Source organism: Phragmites australis, chromosome 3, assembly GCF_958298935.1.
Source record: "Phragmites australis chromosome 3, lpPhrAust1.1, whole genome shotgun sequence".
In the NCBI taxonomy this organism is placed as follows: Eukaryota; Viridiplantae; Streptophyta; class Magnoliopsida; order Poales; family Poaceae; genus Phragmites; species Phragmites australis.
The window spans coordinates 43,807,750-43,822,333 of NC_084923.1; the positions used below are offsets into that span (position 1 = coordinate 43,807,750).

At 45.4% G+C, this 14,584-nt stretch overlaps 2 protein-coding genes and 1 pseudogene across 2 annotated transcripts; 1 reads left to right on the forward strand and 2 right to left on the reverse strand.

Moving 5' to 3' along the window:
- Positions 1–663: 663 nt before the first annotated feature.
- LOC133913253 (endoglucanase 10-like) lies at positions 664–4,175 on the reverse strand. Its single transcript, XM_062356352.1, has 6 exons — positions 3,478–4,175; positions 2,737–3,044; positions 2,112–2,573; positions 1,726–1,861; positions 1,474–1,646; positions 664–1,385 (listed from the first exon to the last, which is right to left on the reverse strand). The coding sequence occupies exons 1-6, from the start codon at positions 3,851–3,853 to the stop codon at positions 978–980; spliced, it is 1,863 nt and encodes a 620-aa protein (XP_062212336.1). The 5' UTR covers positions 3,854–4,175; the 3' UTR covers positions 664–977.
- Positions 4,176–6,861: 2,686 nt separating this feature from the next.
- Positions 6,862–11,644, reverse strand: LOC133913254 (uncharacterized; annotated as a pseudogene).
- Positions 11,645–12,221: 577 nt separating this feature from the next.
- LOC133913256 (syntaxin-111) lies at positions 12,222–13,488 on the forward strand. Its single transcript, XM_062356357.1, has one exon. The coding sequence runs from the start codon at positions 12,334–12,336 to the stop codon at positions 13,270–13,272; it is 939 nt and encodes a 312-aa protein (XP_062212341.1). The 5' UTR covers positions 12,222–12,333; the 3' UTR covers positions 13,273–13,488.
- The last annotated feature ends 1,096 nt before the right edge of the window (positions 13,489–14,584 follow it).

The window sequence follows — 14,584 nt, forward strand, 5'->3', positions numbered from 1 at the left end:
ATTTTATGCTTGTGAACTTTGTAAAAATTATGGAGAAATTAATAAAACTCTAAATAAAATGAAATTAATTTTAAAGATCCTCTTAAGATACGCCATACACAAGAAAGATATGTGTTTACATGTTAAATTTTATCTTTAACATGAGTTAATAAATGAGCGGTACGTTTCAATTTTTTTTTTCAAACTTCCTTCCTATAGAATATGATGCAAACGACATTATTTTTGAAAAAAAAATCACAGAATGTCTTAGAATTGTCTCTAGTTTTTTAAGAATTTTTAAATATTTTTTGGAATTTTTTGAATTCAAATTTGAAAACTACTCGTATTATAAATTCGGTGCGGCCCGGTAAGTTCGGTAATCACGGTTTTCGGCCGGTTACCAGTGATAAGTTGAACCCTGCGTGCGAGTCAGGTGTATGGGTTCATCCGGCCAATTTCACTCGATGAGTTCCTCCAGATTCGAGGGCAATATTCTTCTGAGGTGGTCATCCTATCCAACTTATCTAAAAAAACTAAATGAACATCTCCTATTTAGAAATATCCTTCTAACCAAATACATTCTCAGTGAACATGCTACCCTTGAAGCAGGGACTAATTCTGTAAATATAACATAACGAGATGGAAATGAGGCATAAGAAAGCAGTATAAATGTCACACAAATGGTTTACTATGCTGAAAAGTCTTGCCTATATAAAATGATTCGTAAATGTGACATCTCTACAAAAAGCGAACTTTACACATGAGCTCGAAATGTGAATACAAGGACCCCAAAAATTAGTTTCACACATTGCACACAACATCCAAAATATGTTTGACAGAGGATTTTATACTGTTCCGTCATACTGATACAAAAAGAGAAGCTCTGTAAGCTTAGGTCGTCTGCTTTTCTGTTTGCGCGTCCTTTGCTGTACCAAATGATCATATGTTTGCCCAGCTCCTCTGTTTTATGCTTAGGAAATATTCAGAGATCTGGCTCTTCACGGTTTCCATGCTGACGGTGGTGGTGGGGTAGTTGGGAACAACGGAGGAATTGCAGAGAAAATGGTGTTCTTATCAATTCCAGACTTTCCAGTATTGATGTCTGCTAGAGAAATCAGTGCTGCAACCAACCCAGCATTTGCTGCAAGAGTAGGCTCTGTGTAATTGTAGTTCGTGCGGACATCTTTGAAACGATCATGCCTGTCAGGGCCAGCGACCATTGCTCCAATGAGGATATTAGGGTTTGCCTTTTTAGTCTCCCTCCATTTGAAACCTCCTTTGCATCCGTACTTGGCTCCATTATGAGGTATTGATGCGCCTCTGTGATGAGGACGCTTGGGGTACTTGTTTCCAAAACCCACAACGTAGCTCATCTTTAGTGGGTTCTTTCCAAGGATGTAATCAAGCTGCAAATTGAAGGGATTCAATTGTCATTTCACTTTGTCTGCTAATGCAACATTAGTCACTTAACGAGCATTAAGAACAAAACCTCACCTGTGACCTGGCAAACTTGCGGAGGACTTCTGTGGTGTAGAAATTAGGTCCACAGTACCAGCCAGGTGTATCTGCAGCTTCAAGATAATCACTATATAAAGAAGCAAGGAAAGCTGCATTGACAGCATACTGAAGTGGCTGAGGCCTTCCATGGTTGAGTTGTATTAATCCTCCTGCAAAATATTCCATTGTTTAGCTTTCTTCTGTGGCTAGTGGGAAAGAAAGAGAGAAACAAAGAGGGACATCACCAACCTTTGGTGAAGTTGAATGAATTGAATAGAGGTAAATATGAGCACATAACGTTGTCGGTTTGGTTGTGGAATGTCCTTAATATTTCTTCGTAAGGGTACCCTGGACTTAGGAAGAGCCGCAACCTGCTAAGAAGAACCTGGGATAAAGTAGAAACTATGTTAATGTTGGATCAATATTCATTAAAGGGCTGCATTATAACATTGATCAGCCTTTCTCATTTTCCTTGGTGGTCTAGTTGCTTGAGAAAAACACTAAAGTTTTTCTTTATGTACAGATTATGCAAGTGTTTCTGACACATTCAGTACAGAGGATCATGTTTTCATTTCCATTCAGATTATGCCGAGTATTTTTAATATTTTCAGTGCCAAAGTATGAAATATGCTAACCTGAGCTCCTGGAAGTTTGTCGTCCCAGGTAAACACTCCATAGTTTGGACTGCCAAACCAGTAAGCTCCAGCATGCTTTGCCATTCCTGGAGCCGTGGCGATTGTAAGGTATGAATTGTTCCCTGTGGCAAAGTACATCCATGCACCACCCCACACAAACTCATCCCAGTAGCTGGTGGAATTGTAGAAAATTGCCTGATCAGATCCATTGGGGCTGTATCGCCCACGCTGCTGCCTGCCGAACTTGTACAGGGCTTTTGCACCATGGACGAGCTTGTCAGAGTAGGTCTTGCTGTCCTTGAACACTATGGAAGCTGCAGCCAGGGCAGCAGCCATTTCAGCGGCAAGATCTGAGCAAGCGTGGCACTCAGTGACAGGCCTGGGGTAATCGATATCCTCTGGTCTCATCCAGCAGTAGTGGTCATTAGGCGTGGAGCCTTTAGAGGTGTCACCTAGACCCACCTGCAATAAGATGTTTCATATGGCATCAATGATTTGCTGTCACGACAGTCAGCTGCCTGTTGATGCGTTGTCAAAAGGACACTGGAAGTATACTCAGTTTGGTGGATCAGATGGCCAATTTCTTTGGACATATGAAATCAGCAGATCGAGATGATCAACTAACCTGGGCAACAATCCGGTCGATTGTGTCCGCGGATGAATTGAAAGTCTTGAGGATGTAGTCTGTTCCCCACTTGATCAACTCCTTGACATGGTCAAGCTCGCCGATGGCCTCATACTTGGCCCTGTACTCGATCACACTCCAGCTGAGCATGGTCATGGACCAGGCCATTGGGTAGTTGAACTTGATGGCGTCCCCTGCGTCGTAGAAGCCTCCGACCAAGCTCCTCCGGACGGCACTGTCGGAGAGGCCGTCTTTCATGCATGATTTGCCTCTCCAGCTTACGCCGTTGTGCTTCGGCAGCGGACCGGCTGGCATCCCAGAAGACACATCGTCAGTCAGAAGGTGAACAGAGTTTTTGTCGGTGCAATCTTTCTGTTCACCGATGTAGTTCTTTATACGAATTCATAGTGTTTTTGCGATCTTTTTCAGATCAGAGTGAAAGACAGTAGTGATTTTTCTCTCCCCCACGTGGACTGTGCTCTGGTTAAATATGGTGGAGTATATATGCAGTGTATATCTACTGGAAAAGGTCAGATCTTTAGCACCCAAGGCATGCTAAATGTAGAAATGAAGAATGGAATGTGTGCCATGAAAAGAAGGGCGAGAAATGACATGAGAAACATCTCTAACTGCCAGAATTATCTGCATGCCATGGTCCATGGCCACGCAAAACCGGATATGACGCAGAATTCAGCGAGAGGAGGAACCGAGGAAGGAACGGGGCAGCAAGGATGAACTCACATCGCTGCGCGTTGAAGAACATGAGCGCCTTGTGCAGCGCCTGCGTGTACTGGTCGGGCGGCGGCGGCGGCGGGCGCTTGTGCGGGACGAGCTTGACGATCATCATGATGAAGCCGATGAAGAGGCCGACGCCGAGGATGGTGCCGACGGTCCACATGAAGATCTTGCGGTCGACGACGACGCAGCCGAGGTCGACGTACCTCTTCTTCTTCTTGCCCGCCTGGTCGCCCGGGCCGGCCAGGAGCCAGCTCTGCTGCGTCTCGTCCAGCTGCCGCATCAGCGCCGCCCGGTCCAGGTCCCGGCTCCGGTCGTCGTCCGTCGCCGAGTCCGCATTCGAGATCTCCAGCGGCCCGCCCCACGGGTCCCGCCCGAACATCCTGCCGGCTTTCCTACCCCTCCCGCGCCGCCGCGGCTGTTTCTCCTCTCCCCGACGGCGGCAATGCGATTTCTTGGAGTGGGTGAGGCCGAGCGAGCGAGCGAGCAGGGTAGGCGTGCGGGTAGTGAGTGATGGAGATGGCAGTGCACGGCGGGTGTCGTGCGATGTTATGGCGTGAGATGGGGTGGGAGGGATCGGTGGTTGGGGCGTCGCTTTCGTCCGTCCGCTTGCTATCTTTTCGGGCCCGGTCTCTCGTCTCGCGTAGCCGCTGCGCTATCGATCGACGGAACCGACGGGTGGGTGGGTGCGCCGCGCCGCGTGGTTCCCCTCTGCCCAGTGCGCCCGTCTGCTCAGAGCGCTACGCGTTAGGCTCGTCGGTCGTATTCCGCAGCTTCTAACTGCTATCGTATATAGGCGAGCTCAATGACTAGTTATCTCCTAAATATTCATTAGGCGAGCTCAATGACTAGTTATCTTGTAAATATCCATTTCATTGTAACACTTGGTACGTTTGGCTCATGTTTGGGGTGCAAATGCAATCCACCCCACCCGAACCTCTGCGCCGACGTACCTAGGAAATCTCCATTTTTCAGGTCACACATGTTGCTCGAATTGCTTGGAATCTAACTGGTACACAACACAAGTATTCTTGCCATCCATGCCGTGAGAAGATGCGGTTGTCGCTGTGGTAGTTGCAGGGTATTTGGGTGGTCGGTCATATAAGAAAAGGGAAGGGAGGTAAGTCTTTGTTACAGTACTAACTTTTGTAGATCCGGCAGGGAGGCATGGTTGCTCGTACGTACCTCATCAAACTGTACGTGACGAGGAAAGATTGGCGCCAAATGAAGCATGACAGCGACAGCATTAACTTGCTCCCATTGCGTGCCTTTGCACAGCAGTCACCGTTGCTCAAAGGCCTATGCAAAACACTTGTAGTTGTACTACTAGACTACCACTAGCAGTATTAATCACGCATTGCCGATTCAGACTCTGTTCTTTCTCTGTCGTTTTCCCTTTTTCTTTAATGCATAGTTTAGCCGGGCTTCACAGAGTTTGTTGGATTTGAGGGAAGATGAAGACACCACATAGCTCAAAGCATGTGGTGGAGAGGAAATGGGGAAGGCACGCTGGCCCTAGCAGACTGGTGCCCTATGATGGTTCTCCCTTTCTTTTTCTAGCCAACAACCACCGTTTCTTAATTTTATCCCCCGGCATATATACTATCTAGGACATGCATTATCTGCTAGATAAAACGAGATTCCTATCTATGGTGCCGGCCGGTATCAACTTTGCCTACATCAAGTGGTTCTTTTAAAATGCATAGCCACATACTTTATATGGGTTTCTAAGAACCGTTCCCCTGCAAACTAAAGAAGAAGGACACGCTGATAAGAATAGTTCACTTGTTTGATCAAATCAAATCGTTCGGGTGGACGCTTTGCCCTCCATTGCTTCGTCGGAAAAATAATGTTTACTCGTAGTCACGAATACGATTGTTGTAGAGTCCAGCCGTGATGAACACTACTAGTAGTGTAAGTCACTGCGCACCGCGCACCCTGGGACATGATGACTTGTGATTGGCCGTGGTGGAAGAAAATTATATGAGATCAGGTTTTACAGAAAGATCTCTTTTTATACATGTCATGTATCTTTTTCTTTCTTTCAGTCGCATGTATTAGACGTTAGATCAAAGAAAAACAATATTAATTAGAATTTTATAGAAATCTTTCGATAAAAAGTCTCTTTCTAACAGCAGTTGATGTGGATGTGAGTATGCACAACTTAATCGGCGAGGGGTCACTCTCTCTTTCACAATTGACTCCCTCGCCTGGCAGGACGGGGACTGGCCAGCAGCAATAAGGAAAACGAAAGGAGAAAGAAAAAAAAATACCGATTAAAAAGAAAAGGAGATCAGGCGAGCTGTCGGCGGACTGCTGTCGGTGGCAGATTCCTTGACCCCCTTGCATTGGATGCCATGCCAGGACTCGTGTCGTCAGACGACCATGTGGCCGTTGCTCTGCAGCCTCATCTGCCGCTCAAGGTACTACTGTATAAGAATGAAATGCCTCGCATTGCGCCCTGCACGGAACCCCAAGCAGATTCGCGCGTCTCTTATGTGAGGAGAGTGTACTACTTTTATTTTAAATAGATATTGTTTTAAAATTTTGATTTATTTTTAAATATATCGTTTTAAATTTTTAATATAGTATTTTACTTAAAGGCTATTGAAAAGTAGAGTTTTAATTCAATAAGTGTGATGCATTATTGATTTATGTGCTATTAATTGAATATTAAAAAAAATTAGAAAGGGTAAACATGTCATACATTAAAAAAGTTTATAATAATATTGTTTTATGGATTAAAAGCTAAAATGACATTTAAAAAGATCGGAGGTAGTATAGCATATTAACGTGCCGGGGAAAGGGCGGTGACACTCGCACCACGTCAAGTGGAGCCCGCCGCTACCAAATTCTCTCTTTCTTTTCCTACCCTTTTGTTTCGAGCCATCGGATCACCAGAAGGCTGGGTGGACCTAGTCCACCAAAGGCTGCCAGGAATAGAATGGACGGATCGGATCACCAGAAGCATACGAACGAGTGTTTTCACGACTTCAGTTTTTCTTTGAGCTCAAGTCGGACGCACACACGACTTGATTGCACTGAACCTGGATCGGACTACCTTTTTGTGCTTCTGGAACAACTTTTCTTCAAGGTAGTGGCAAATATCGGCTAGCGTAGTGACTTTTCAATTTGAAATATCTGAAACGTACATACGGGTGAGTTGATAGTTCGGTGGTAAAACTTTATGGGTAGAAATATACTGCCGCTATTATAAGGACACCCGGATCTTCCGTGCAATGTAAGGAATGATAAGGTGGTTGCTTCAGATAGTTGCACTCGCACATGTTTGCATGTCTTTATCCTGACAGCAAGATAATGCAAGTCTGAAGCACAAGGATGTAGTAAATATACCAAAAAAAGTAAGGGTTCTGTTAATTGACTCCATCATTAGGCATAAATCATGGCTTTGCTATTGAGATTGAGCACCCAAAAGTTACAAGCTGAAAAGCATACTGGATACATCTGTGTACAGTGTACTCTTGATATGATATCGCCACAGGGTACATAGAATCGTACAAGTGTACAAGCCTTCTCGTAGAATACTAGTTAGCATAGCAGGCTACGAGATCTCTTTGGCATGGTGTTCATTAATGTCACTTGATGCTGATGCTTGGAAGGCAGGCCTTTTTTCTTCGGGTTGTGGATCTGTGAACCGGAATGAAAGAGAAAATATGATCTCCCAGTGCATCAAGATGACCGTCATCCTATGCCCTCGCTAGGTCGGTTATGTCCAACAACGATTTCACCTCATGACAAGTGATGATATGATATAGACAACATTCCTTGTCATCAATAGATCTGCATATTGATTGCTGAAGAAATGTATGTTAGTGTGTTACCGTGGTGAAGACCTATGTGCATAAAGAACTAAAACGGTGCATTACGGCAGTAAAGATCTAAAATATGCATAAGAAAATAAGACAGTATACCTTGTAAGCAAGTTTTTCCTCAATGCTTTACAAATCATCTCAAGATCTTCTCTTTTTCTCTGATCATGTTGGCTTATACATTAGTGTAAGTTGGTTCTGCCAAACCTCCTGTCAGCTATCTACAGTGTATGAGAATAAGTGAGCAACTGCAACGACAATCAAGAAAGCGAAGCACTACAGAACTACATCATATCAGAACTTGAGAGGAGTCATGCAGAAGACAATCTCACTTTTATAAGGTCTCCACAGGATTCAGCTATGTCTGTTTTCAGTGGGTACTCAACTAGCTAATAAACATAGATGATGTCAGAAAAGAGCATAAGGGAGAAATAGTTAGGTCCACAGAGCATGGGGAACTCACAATGAAGCAATCTTTTCCAACCAACGGTGACCTTGCAAGTTGATCGAGTAGTGTGCTATAGTTGACCTCAAGATATGGTGGTGTCATGCTAATATAATCAAAGGAAGGATATTTACCTGAGAGAGGTACAGAAAAAGAATTGGAGAAGAGAAGACATATTGCTGTTAAAAGAATCCAAATTACCTTGTTGCTATGATTTATTATACAAACTTTATCTCATGGAAAACATGGTATTTAGTATTTACATCATTCGAACTAAACTAGAAAAGATGCAGTTCACTTTTGAATACTAAGCAGACTACACCTATAACAAAATAAGCCCAAGAATCCAATATAAAGCTAATAACCATGACATGTCATTTGCATGCTCTTTGCTCGTCGCGCCCTAACCGTACTTGTGGCCTACTTCCTCCGTTTTCAAATACTTGACAATTTTTACTAAACACACATACCTAGGCAATGATAGGTTGAATAGAACTTGACCAAAACACACACAAAACGAGGTAACAAGTAGGGGCATTTTTGGGAAATTGAGGAAATACATTCATTAGGAAGCGTGAATTTTCAAGTATTTGCAAATAAAATTCTAGTAAAAACTAAAAAGTGTCAATTGTTCGAAAACGGAGAGAATATATGTATATCACTACCTCTTTTTTTTTTCTAAAAACAATGACCAGACATCCTGAGAGCCTTTTCATGAATCACTGAATTCTATTTAAGAACAATCTTTAAATAAACCACAGTCTCCACATCAATTATTGCTAAATAAACTCACATAATCACTCTGAAGCAACAATCCATAACTTCACTGACAAATGGATCACACTGTAACAGGGACGTTAACATCTCAATCTATTAGTTCCTGTACAATGTTTCATCATAAAATTCTGTTGCTTATCTGTTCACTACCCACTGTCTCTTTACCTCTGTGGCAACACCACAATATTAATGTGTATTTCCTAAGAAGATTCCTACCTTTGGACTTTTCTGCATTGGCCAAGAAGTTTTCAACACGGAGCATATGTATGTGTGACACATCAAGAAATCCAGTACACTCCAAGGATCCATCTCAACAAAATGTGCCTAAATAAAACAAAAGACAAACACATCAATGAATATATGACATTACCTCTCATTCACATCATTTACCAAATCCAGTTACAGAAACCTCTTCAAGAAGGGTTTATACACTTTTAACTATCAGAGTTTGAAATCGGTCTCATAGCTCTAATAATAGATAACCCTAGAAAAGAATTCATCTTGAATACTGAACATAAAAAAATACAATGGATTGGATGTGCTTGTGTGCACGATTAATGAAAGATTGCCCAGTTGGTATGTACAGTAGCCCCATGCTAGGATATATGCAAACAACACACGAATTTTTTTCTAGTCCACTAGAAGTACTTGAATTTAACATGCCAATTGCCATGACTTCAAGAGAAGAAGTGTCCCTACTCTGGAGATACAAGTGTGGCCCCACAAATGGTCATTTTAACAACCATATTGGTTTTTCAATAATGCTGATTGCTTCATTATCAACAATACTGAAACTTTGCGTGATAGCAACTGTGACGATTAGACTGTAAGGGTCCATAAAGATGTAAAAAATGAGGTAACTGAAGTTATGTTTCTGTATCATGCACAGACCAGATATTAGTTTGCACTAGAGGTTTCCGCTTAATGAAACTTCTATTGACATATTACATGAGCTTATTTAGATTTGTGATAGAATCAGAAGAGATAGTTTGATGATTGGGTGTTTCAGCATGAGTTTTTGGAGAACCTCTGAACATCCTCGGCTCATAGCTTCAATTCCAACGGATCCAGTACCACTATACAAATCTAACCACCGACCTGGTCTGAGTGAAGCAGGAGAACCACCAGCTGACTGTAAATTATGGTCACAAATTAATGAAGGTCTATCAACAAATAAAAAAGGAAAAAATAAAGTGACTTCAACAAATTCGATAGAAGGATACTTGTAAAATGTCAAAGGCTGCTCCTCAGACAACTTCCATCATAGGATGAACATCCCTCCCTTTGGGTGAAAGTAATTTTCTTCTGTGGACTTTTCCACTTAGCACCTGAAAGAAACGTACATACTTTAACCCTAAAAATACCTCATATTGAAATAGTTAGAGACATTTTTGTGGGAAAGCATATGAGGTACTGTACTCAAACAGTTATAAACTATTTCCTGCATGTGGGCCTGTTTAAACAATAAAAATGTTGTTCTACAAGTCGTGCATTTCAGGTTATTGAATAGATAAGTGCACATATAGTTTGGTTTGATGGGGGAAGTTACAGCTATTTCAGTCGGAAAAAAGCAGAACTTTTATTTGGACAATCACATCAATAGGCAAACGGTCGAATGCCCTTTTTCAGAAATTGCAACCTTTTACATAATTTGCAGAACAACAAGATAGGGGACAACTGCTTTATTCAACCATGCACGTGAATATAACATAAGTGTACAAGCCAACCAAGTACAACATAGCTGCATCAAAATCAACAGTGTATAGATGAATCACAATAAGTTACATGACAGGACTGGTGCCAAGACGCATCATTATTCCTGATCAAATTTATTAGTAGTAATTATAAAAAAACAAGGTTACAAATCATGCCAAATGCTAATTAAATACAGCGGTACTAACTTGAAGTATACAACTGAACCAGATACTTGAAGCAGATTTTAATTGTTCCGGAAGCTTAATCCGTGTTGTAAGCTCCGAGGACGAGGAGGCGGTGGCAGGGTTCTCTAGGAGCTACTTCTTGGCCTGCTGGCCAAGGAGAAGCCCTCCTCTGGCAAGAAGTGCACCCGGCTACCGCGGGCAAGCTCTCTGACCTCAACCTCGTCGACGAGCATGTTTAGAACCCTCCCACCCCACACCCCCAGATCACTTCTTCACCTCTTGCGGTACGAATCCGTGGGTGCAATTGGCTAATTTGCGATCTCTCTGCAGGCCCTGACAAGAAGCTACAAGGACAAGTACCACAACTGGCTGTTCGAGCTAAGGTTTCTTCCGAAATTCATGGCCCTAGCACAACCTTGGAGTCAGTTTGGCTAAATTCTGTTGTGGATTGAAGTGAATAATTGAGGAACTGTTCTCCTGTGGGTGCGACTTTGGCCTCTTGATGTATGGGTTTGGATCTAAGAAGCAGTTGCTTGAGGATTTTGCCTCCACCACCCTGACTGATTTCACTGTCATTGTAATCAATGGCTATCTTCCGTCCATCAACTTGAAGCAGGTATGGCCTTGTCTGCACAATGTTGACCTCTATCCTGCATAATGGCTTGCACTTTGTGCTGCTGTCCAAAAAGTTTGAAGTCTATCCGCCACTGATGAGAACCAAAGACGCCCAAACGGCCAAACCTGAAGCAACTTATGCGTCCCCCGGGGCTCTGCCGCCTTCGCCGGAGCAACGGGTACCTCAGCTGCCTCCTCCCCTTTCCCCGAACGCCGCCGCCTGTCCCTCCTCTCTTCCTGCACCAACAAAAACAATCGCACAATCACCCCGACGCTTCAACACTAATCGGCACCACCAGATCCTAAAGCAGTCGAAAAAATCCTCGAATCCTCCTCCGCGTCGTCCTCGAAATCGTCGGGGTTGAGCCCATATCGCTCCAGGAAGCGCTGCCGCTCCCTCGCCGCCGCCGCTGCACCGGACGGAGCCGCGGAGGCGGCCACGGGTATACGCCGAGCGGGTAATCTCCAGAGTGACATTTGCTTAGGGTTCGAGGTGGGGAGAGACGGGAGGAAGGGGGAGGAGGCGAGAGTGGCGGAAGCCATCGGCGACGAGTGGCGCGAGCTCGGAAGCGCCGTTGCTTCCTGGGAGCCGGCTCGAGAAGAGGGGATAAGAGAGGTTTGCCCCATCACCGTTCGTGTATTCCTGAACGTCCGATCACATCTGGACGGCCGAGATGAAGAAATCTGTGACTGCAACGGCAGGCCATAATGTCAGTGGGCCGGGAGCCCATTTGGTTAGGCTAAGACTTTTTTAAAAGCTAATGTTAAAAATATGTTTATAAAAACTATTTTTAAATTAGTTTTTAATACACATAAAATTTATAATATATAATACATATTAGAATATTATTTCTCAAAAGCTAAAAAAATCTTTCAAATCAGTTTTTATTTTCTAATAATAATAACAATTTTTACTAACTTTTGTTTATAAAAATTACTTTAAAAACAAATTTTTTAGTTCAGTTTTCGGTTTGTAAAAACCCGCAAAAGCTGCCTCATTGGCTTCGCAATTTCGCATCGCCCTTGTAACCGTTGCAACGATTGGAGCAAAATCATTTTCCTTAAAAAAAACAAAAGAAATAATCTCATAGCCGTTGTCCTGGATCGCTCCCTCCCCGGCCACCGCCTCGCCCAACGGCTCTATTCCCACGCCCCCCGCTCCACGTTGACCGTTGCGAGTTTAAAGCCTCCCCCTTCCTCTCGCCTCTCCTCCCAAACGCAAACCAACTCGCTCCTCGTCTCTTCGGCCGGCAATCCCACCGCCGCGAAACCCTAACCGCAGAGAGGAGGCAAGGCAACCGAGAGGGCCGGCGCCATGAACGACCTCATGACCAAGTCCTTCATGAGCTACGTCGACCTGAAGAAGGCGGCGATGAAAGACCTGGAAGCGGGGGGCGACGGGGTCGAGCTCCCAGAGGCGGGCGGCGTCACGGACGAGCGCCTGCGGGGATTCTTCGAGGAGGCGGAGGCGGTGAAGGCGGAGATGGCGGCGATCCGCGACGCGCTCGACCGCCTCCACGCCGCCAATGAGGAGGGGAAGTCGCTCCACCAGCCCGACACCCTGCGCGCGCACCGCGGCCGCGTCAACGCCGACATCGTCGCCGTGCTCCGCCGGGCCCGCGACATCCGCGCCAGGCTCGAGTCCCTAGACCGCGCCAACACCGCGCAACGGAGGCTCTCCGCGGGGTGCCGCGAGGGCACGCCGCTGGACCGCACGCGCACCGCCGTCACCGCGGGGCTCCGGAAGAAGCTCAAGGACCTCATGCTCGATTTCCAGGCGCTGCGGCAGCGGATGATGTCCGAGTACAAGGAGACCGTGGAGCGCCGCTACTACACGCTCACGGGGGAGGTCCCCGAGGAGGAGGTGATCGAGCGCATCATCTCCGACGGCCGCGGCGAGGAGCTCCTGGGCGCGGCCGTCGCGGAGCACGGCAAGGGCGCCGTGCTCGCCACGGTGCACGAGATCCAGGACCGCCACGACGCGGCGCGCGAGGTGGAGCGCAGCCTCCTGGAGCTCCACCAGGTGTTCCTCGACATGGCCGTCATGGTGGAGACGCAGGGGGAGAAGCTTGACGACATCGAGAGCCACGTGGCCAACGCCTCCCACTACGTGCAGGGTGGCAACAAGGAGCTGGGCAAGGCAAGGGAGTACCAGCGCAGCAGCCGCAAGTGGCTCTGCATCGGCATCATCATCCTGCTGCTCCTCGTCCTGCTCATCATCGTGCCCATCGCCACCAGCTTCAGGAAGTCTTGATTGAGACGGAGGAACAACGCCAGAGTTGTGAATTGTGATGAGGGGTTCGAATTACATTCGATGGGTGGGTGGGTTCGAATGATCTGGACACTCTGCGGTTGTGTCTCATCATGTTGTTCGATTTGTTCCTTAATTACTTGCTGCCTGAATGTTTCTGTATCCATCAGGATTTAGCTGATGAAAACACCATTAATTGCAGTTCCTACTTGTTATTGAGTTTGTGGATCAGTGTATGATATGAGATTTGGAGGATTTGGTAAACTCTGCAAATCAAATGCTACAATTTTTTTGCAATCTACATTGAGATGGTGGTGGTAGGTCTTGAATTTCTTCCGTCTCTGCTGTTGTGTTCATTGCATCGAGGACCAGCCGACCCGGAGTTGGAAATGCAGTAGCTAAATCATTACTGTACAGAAGAAGATTGTTGCTGTGCTACTCAAATCTAGAGCTGCCCATGGTTTTGGCCTTATGGCCTGATCCCTGGTGTAAAGGCCCAAAGAAAAGAAAATATTCTTCATAGCTCATGAGGCCTGGAATAGTTGTTTATGTCTGATGTTGTGAATCGAATTCACAACGTGAATTGTGATGAGTGATCTGAATTCGATGGCTGGGTGGCTTTGAATGATCTGGACACTCGGCGGTTATGTCTCATGTTGTTAGATTTCGTATTCCTTAATTTTAGCCTGAATGTTTACGCATCCATCAGGATTTACCTGATGAAAACATTGTTAATTCAGTTCCTATTGGTTCTTCGAGAGTGTATGATATGAGTTTTGGTGGACTTGGGAGACTTGCAAATCAAATATTACCATTTTACAGCTTGCATGATGGTGATATGGATGGATCCATCTTCGTATTTGTTTGTCTGTGTTAATTGCATTAAAAACTAGCTAAACCGTTTAAGTTCATCAAATGTCTCTATCAGTGAATCAGAAATCAGGGTCCCCGAATCCCGAAATCAGACCAACAATCCGTCACATGGCGCCCTCCCATGGAGATCATCTCCGCAAGGTAAAAAAGACTAAGCCTCGGAAGAGGACGCTCGGGGCCACAAACAGTGGTCCCCGAGCACCAAGGTTCCCTGATAATCTGCGAAGACCAAGTAGCCGGGAAGGGAGTGCTTGTGGAGGTGAACAGTGACCCCCGAGTACCCAAGTCCCCCGACGACCAGGAGAACCGAGTACCGGGAGAGGTGTGCTTGGGGCTGCGAGCAGTGGCCCCCCAGGCACCCGAGTACCCCGAGGACCCAAGGACCCAAGGAAGGTAGTTCCGGGAGAGAGTGCTCGGGGCTACGAGCAGCAGCCCCCGAGCA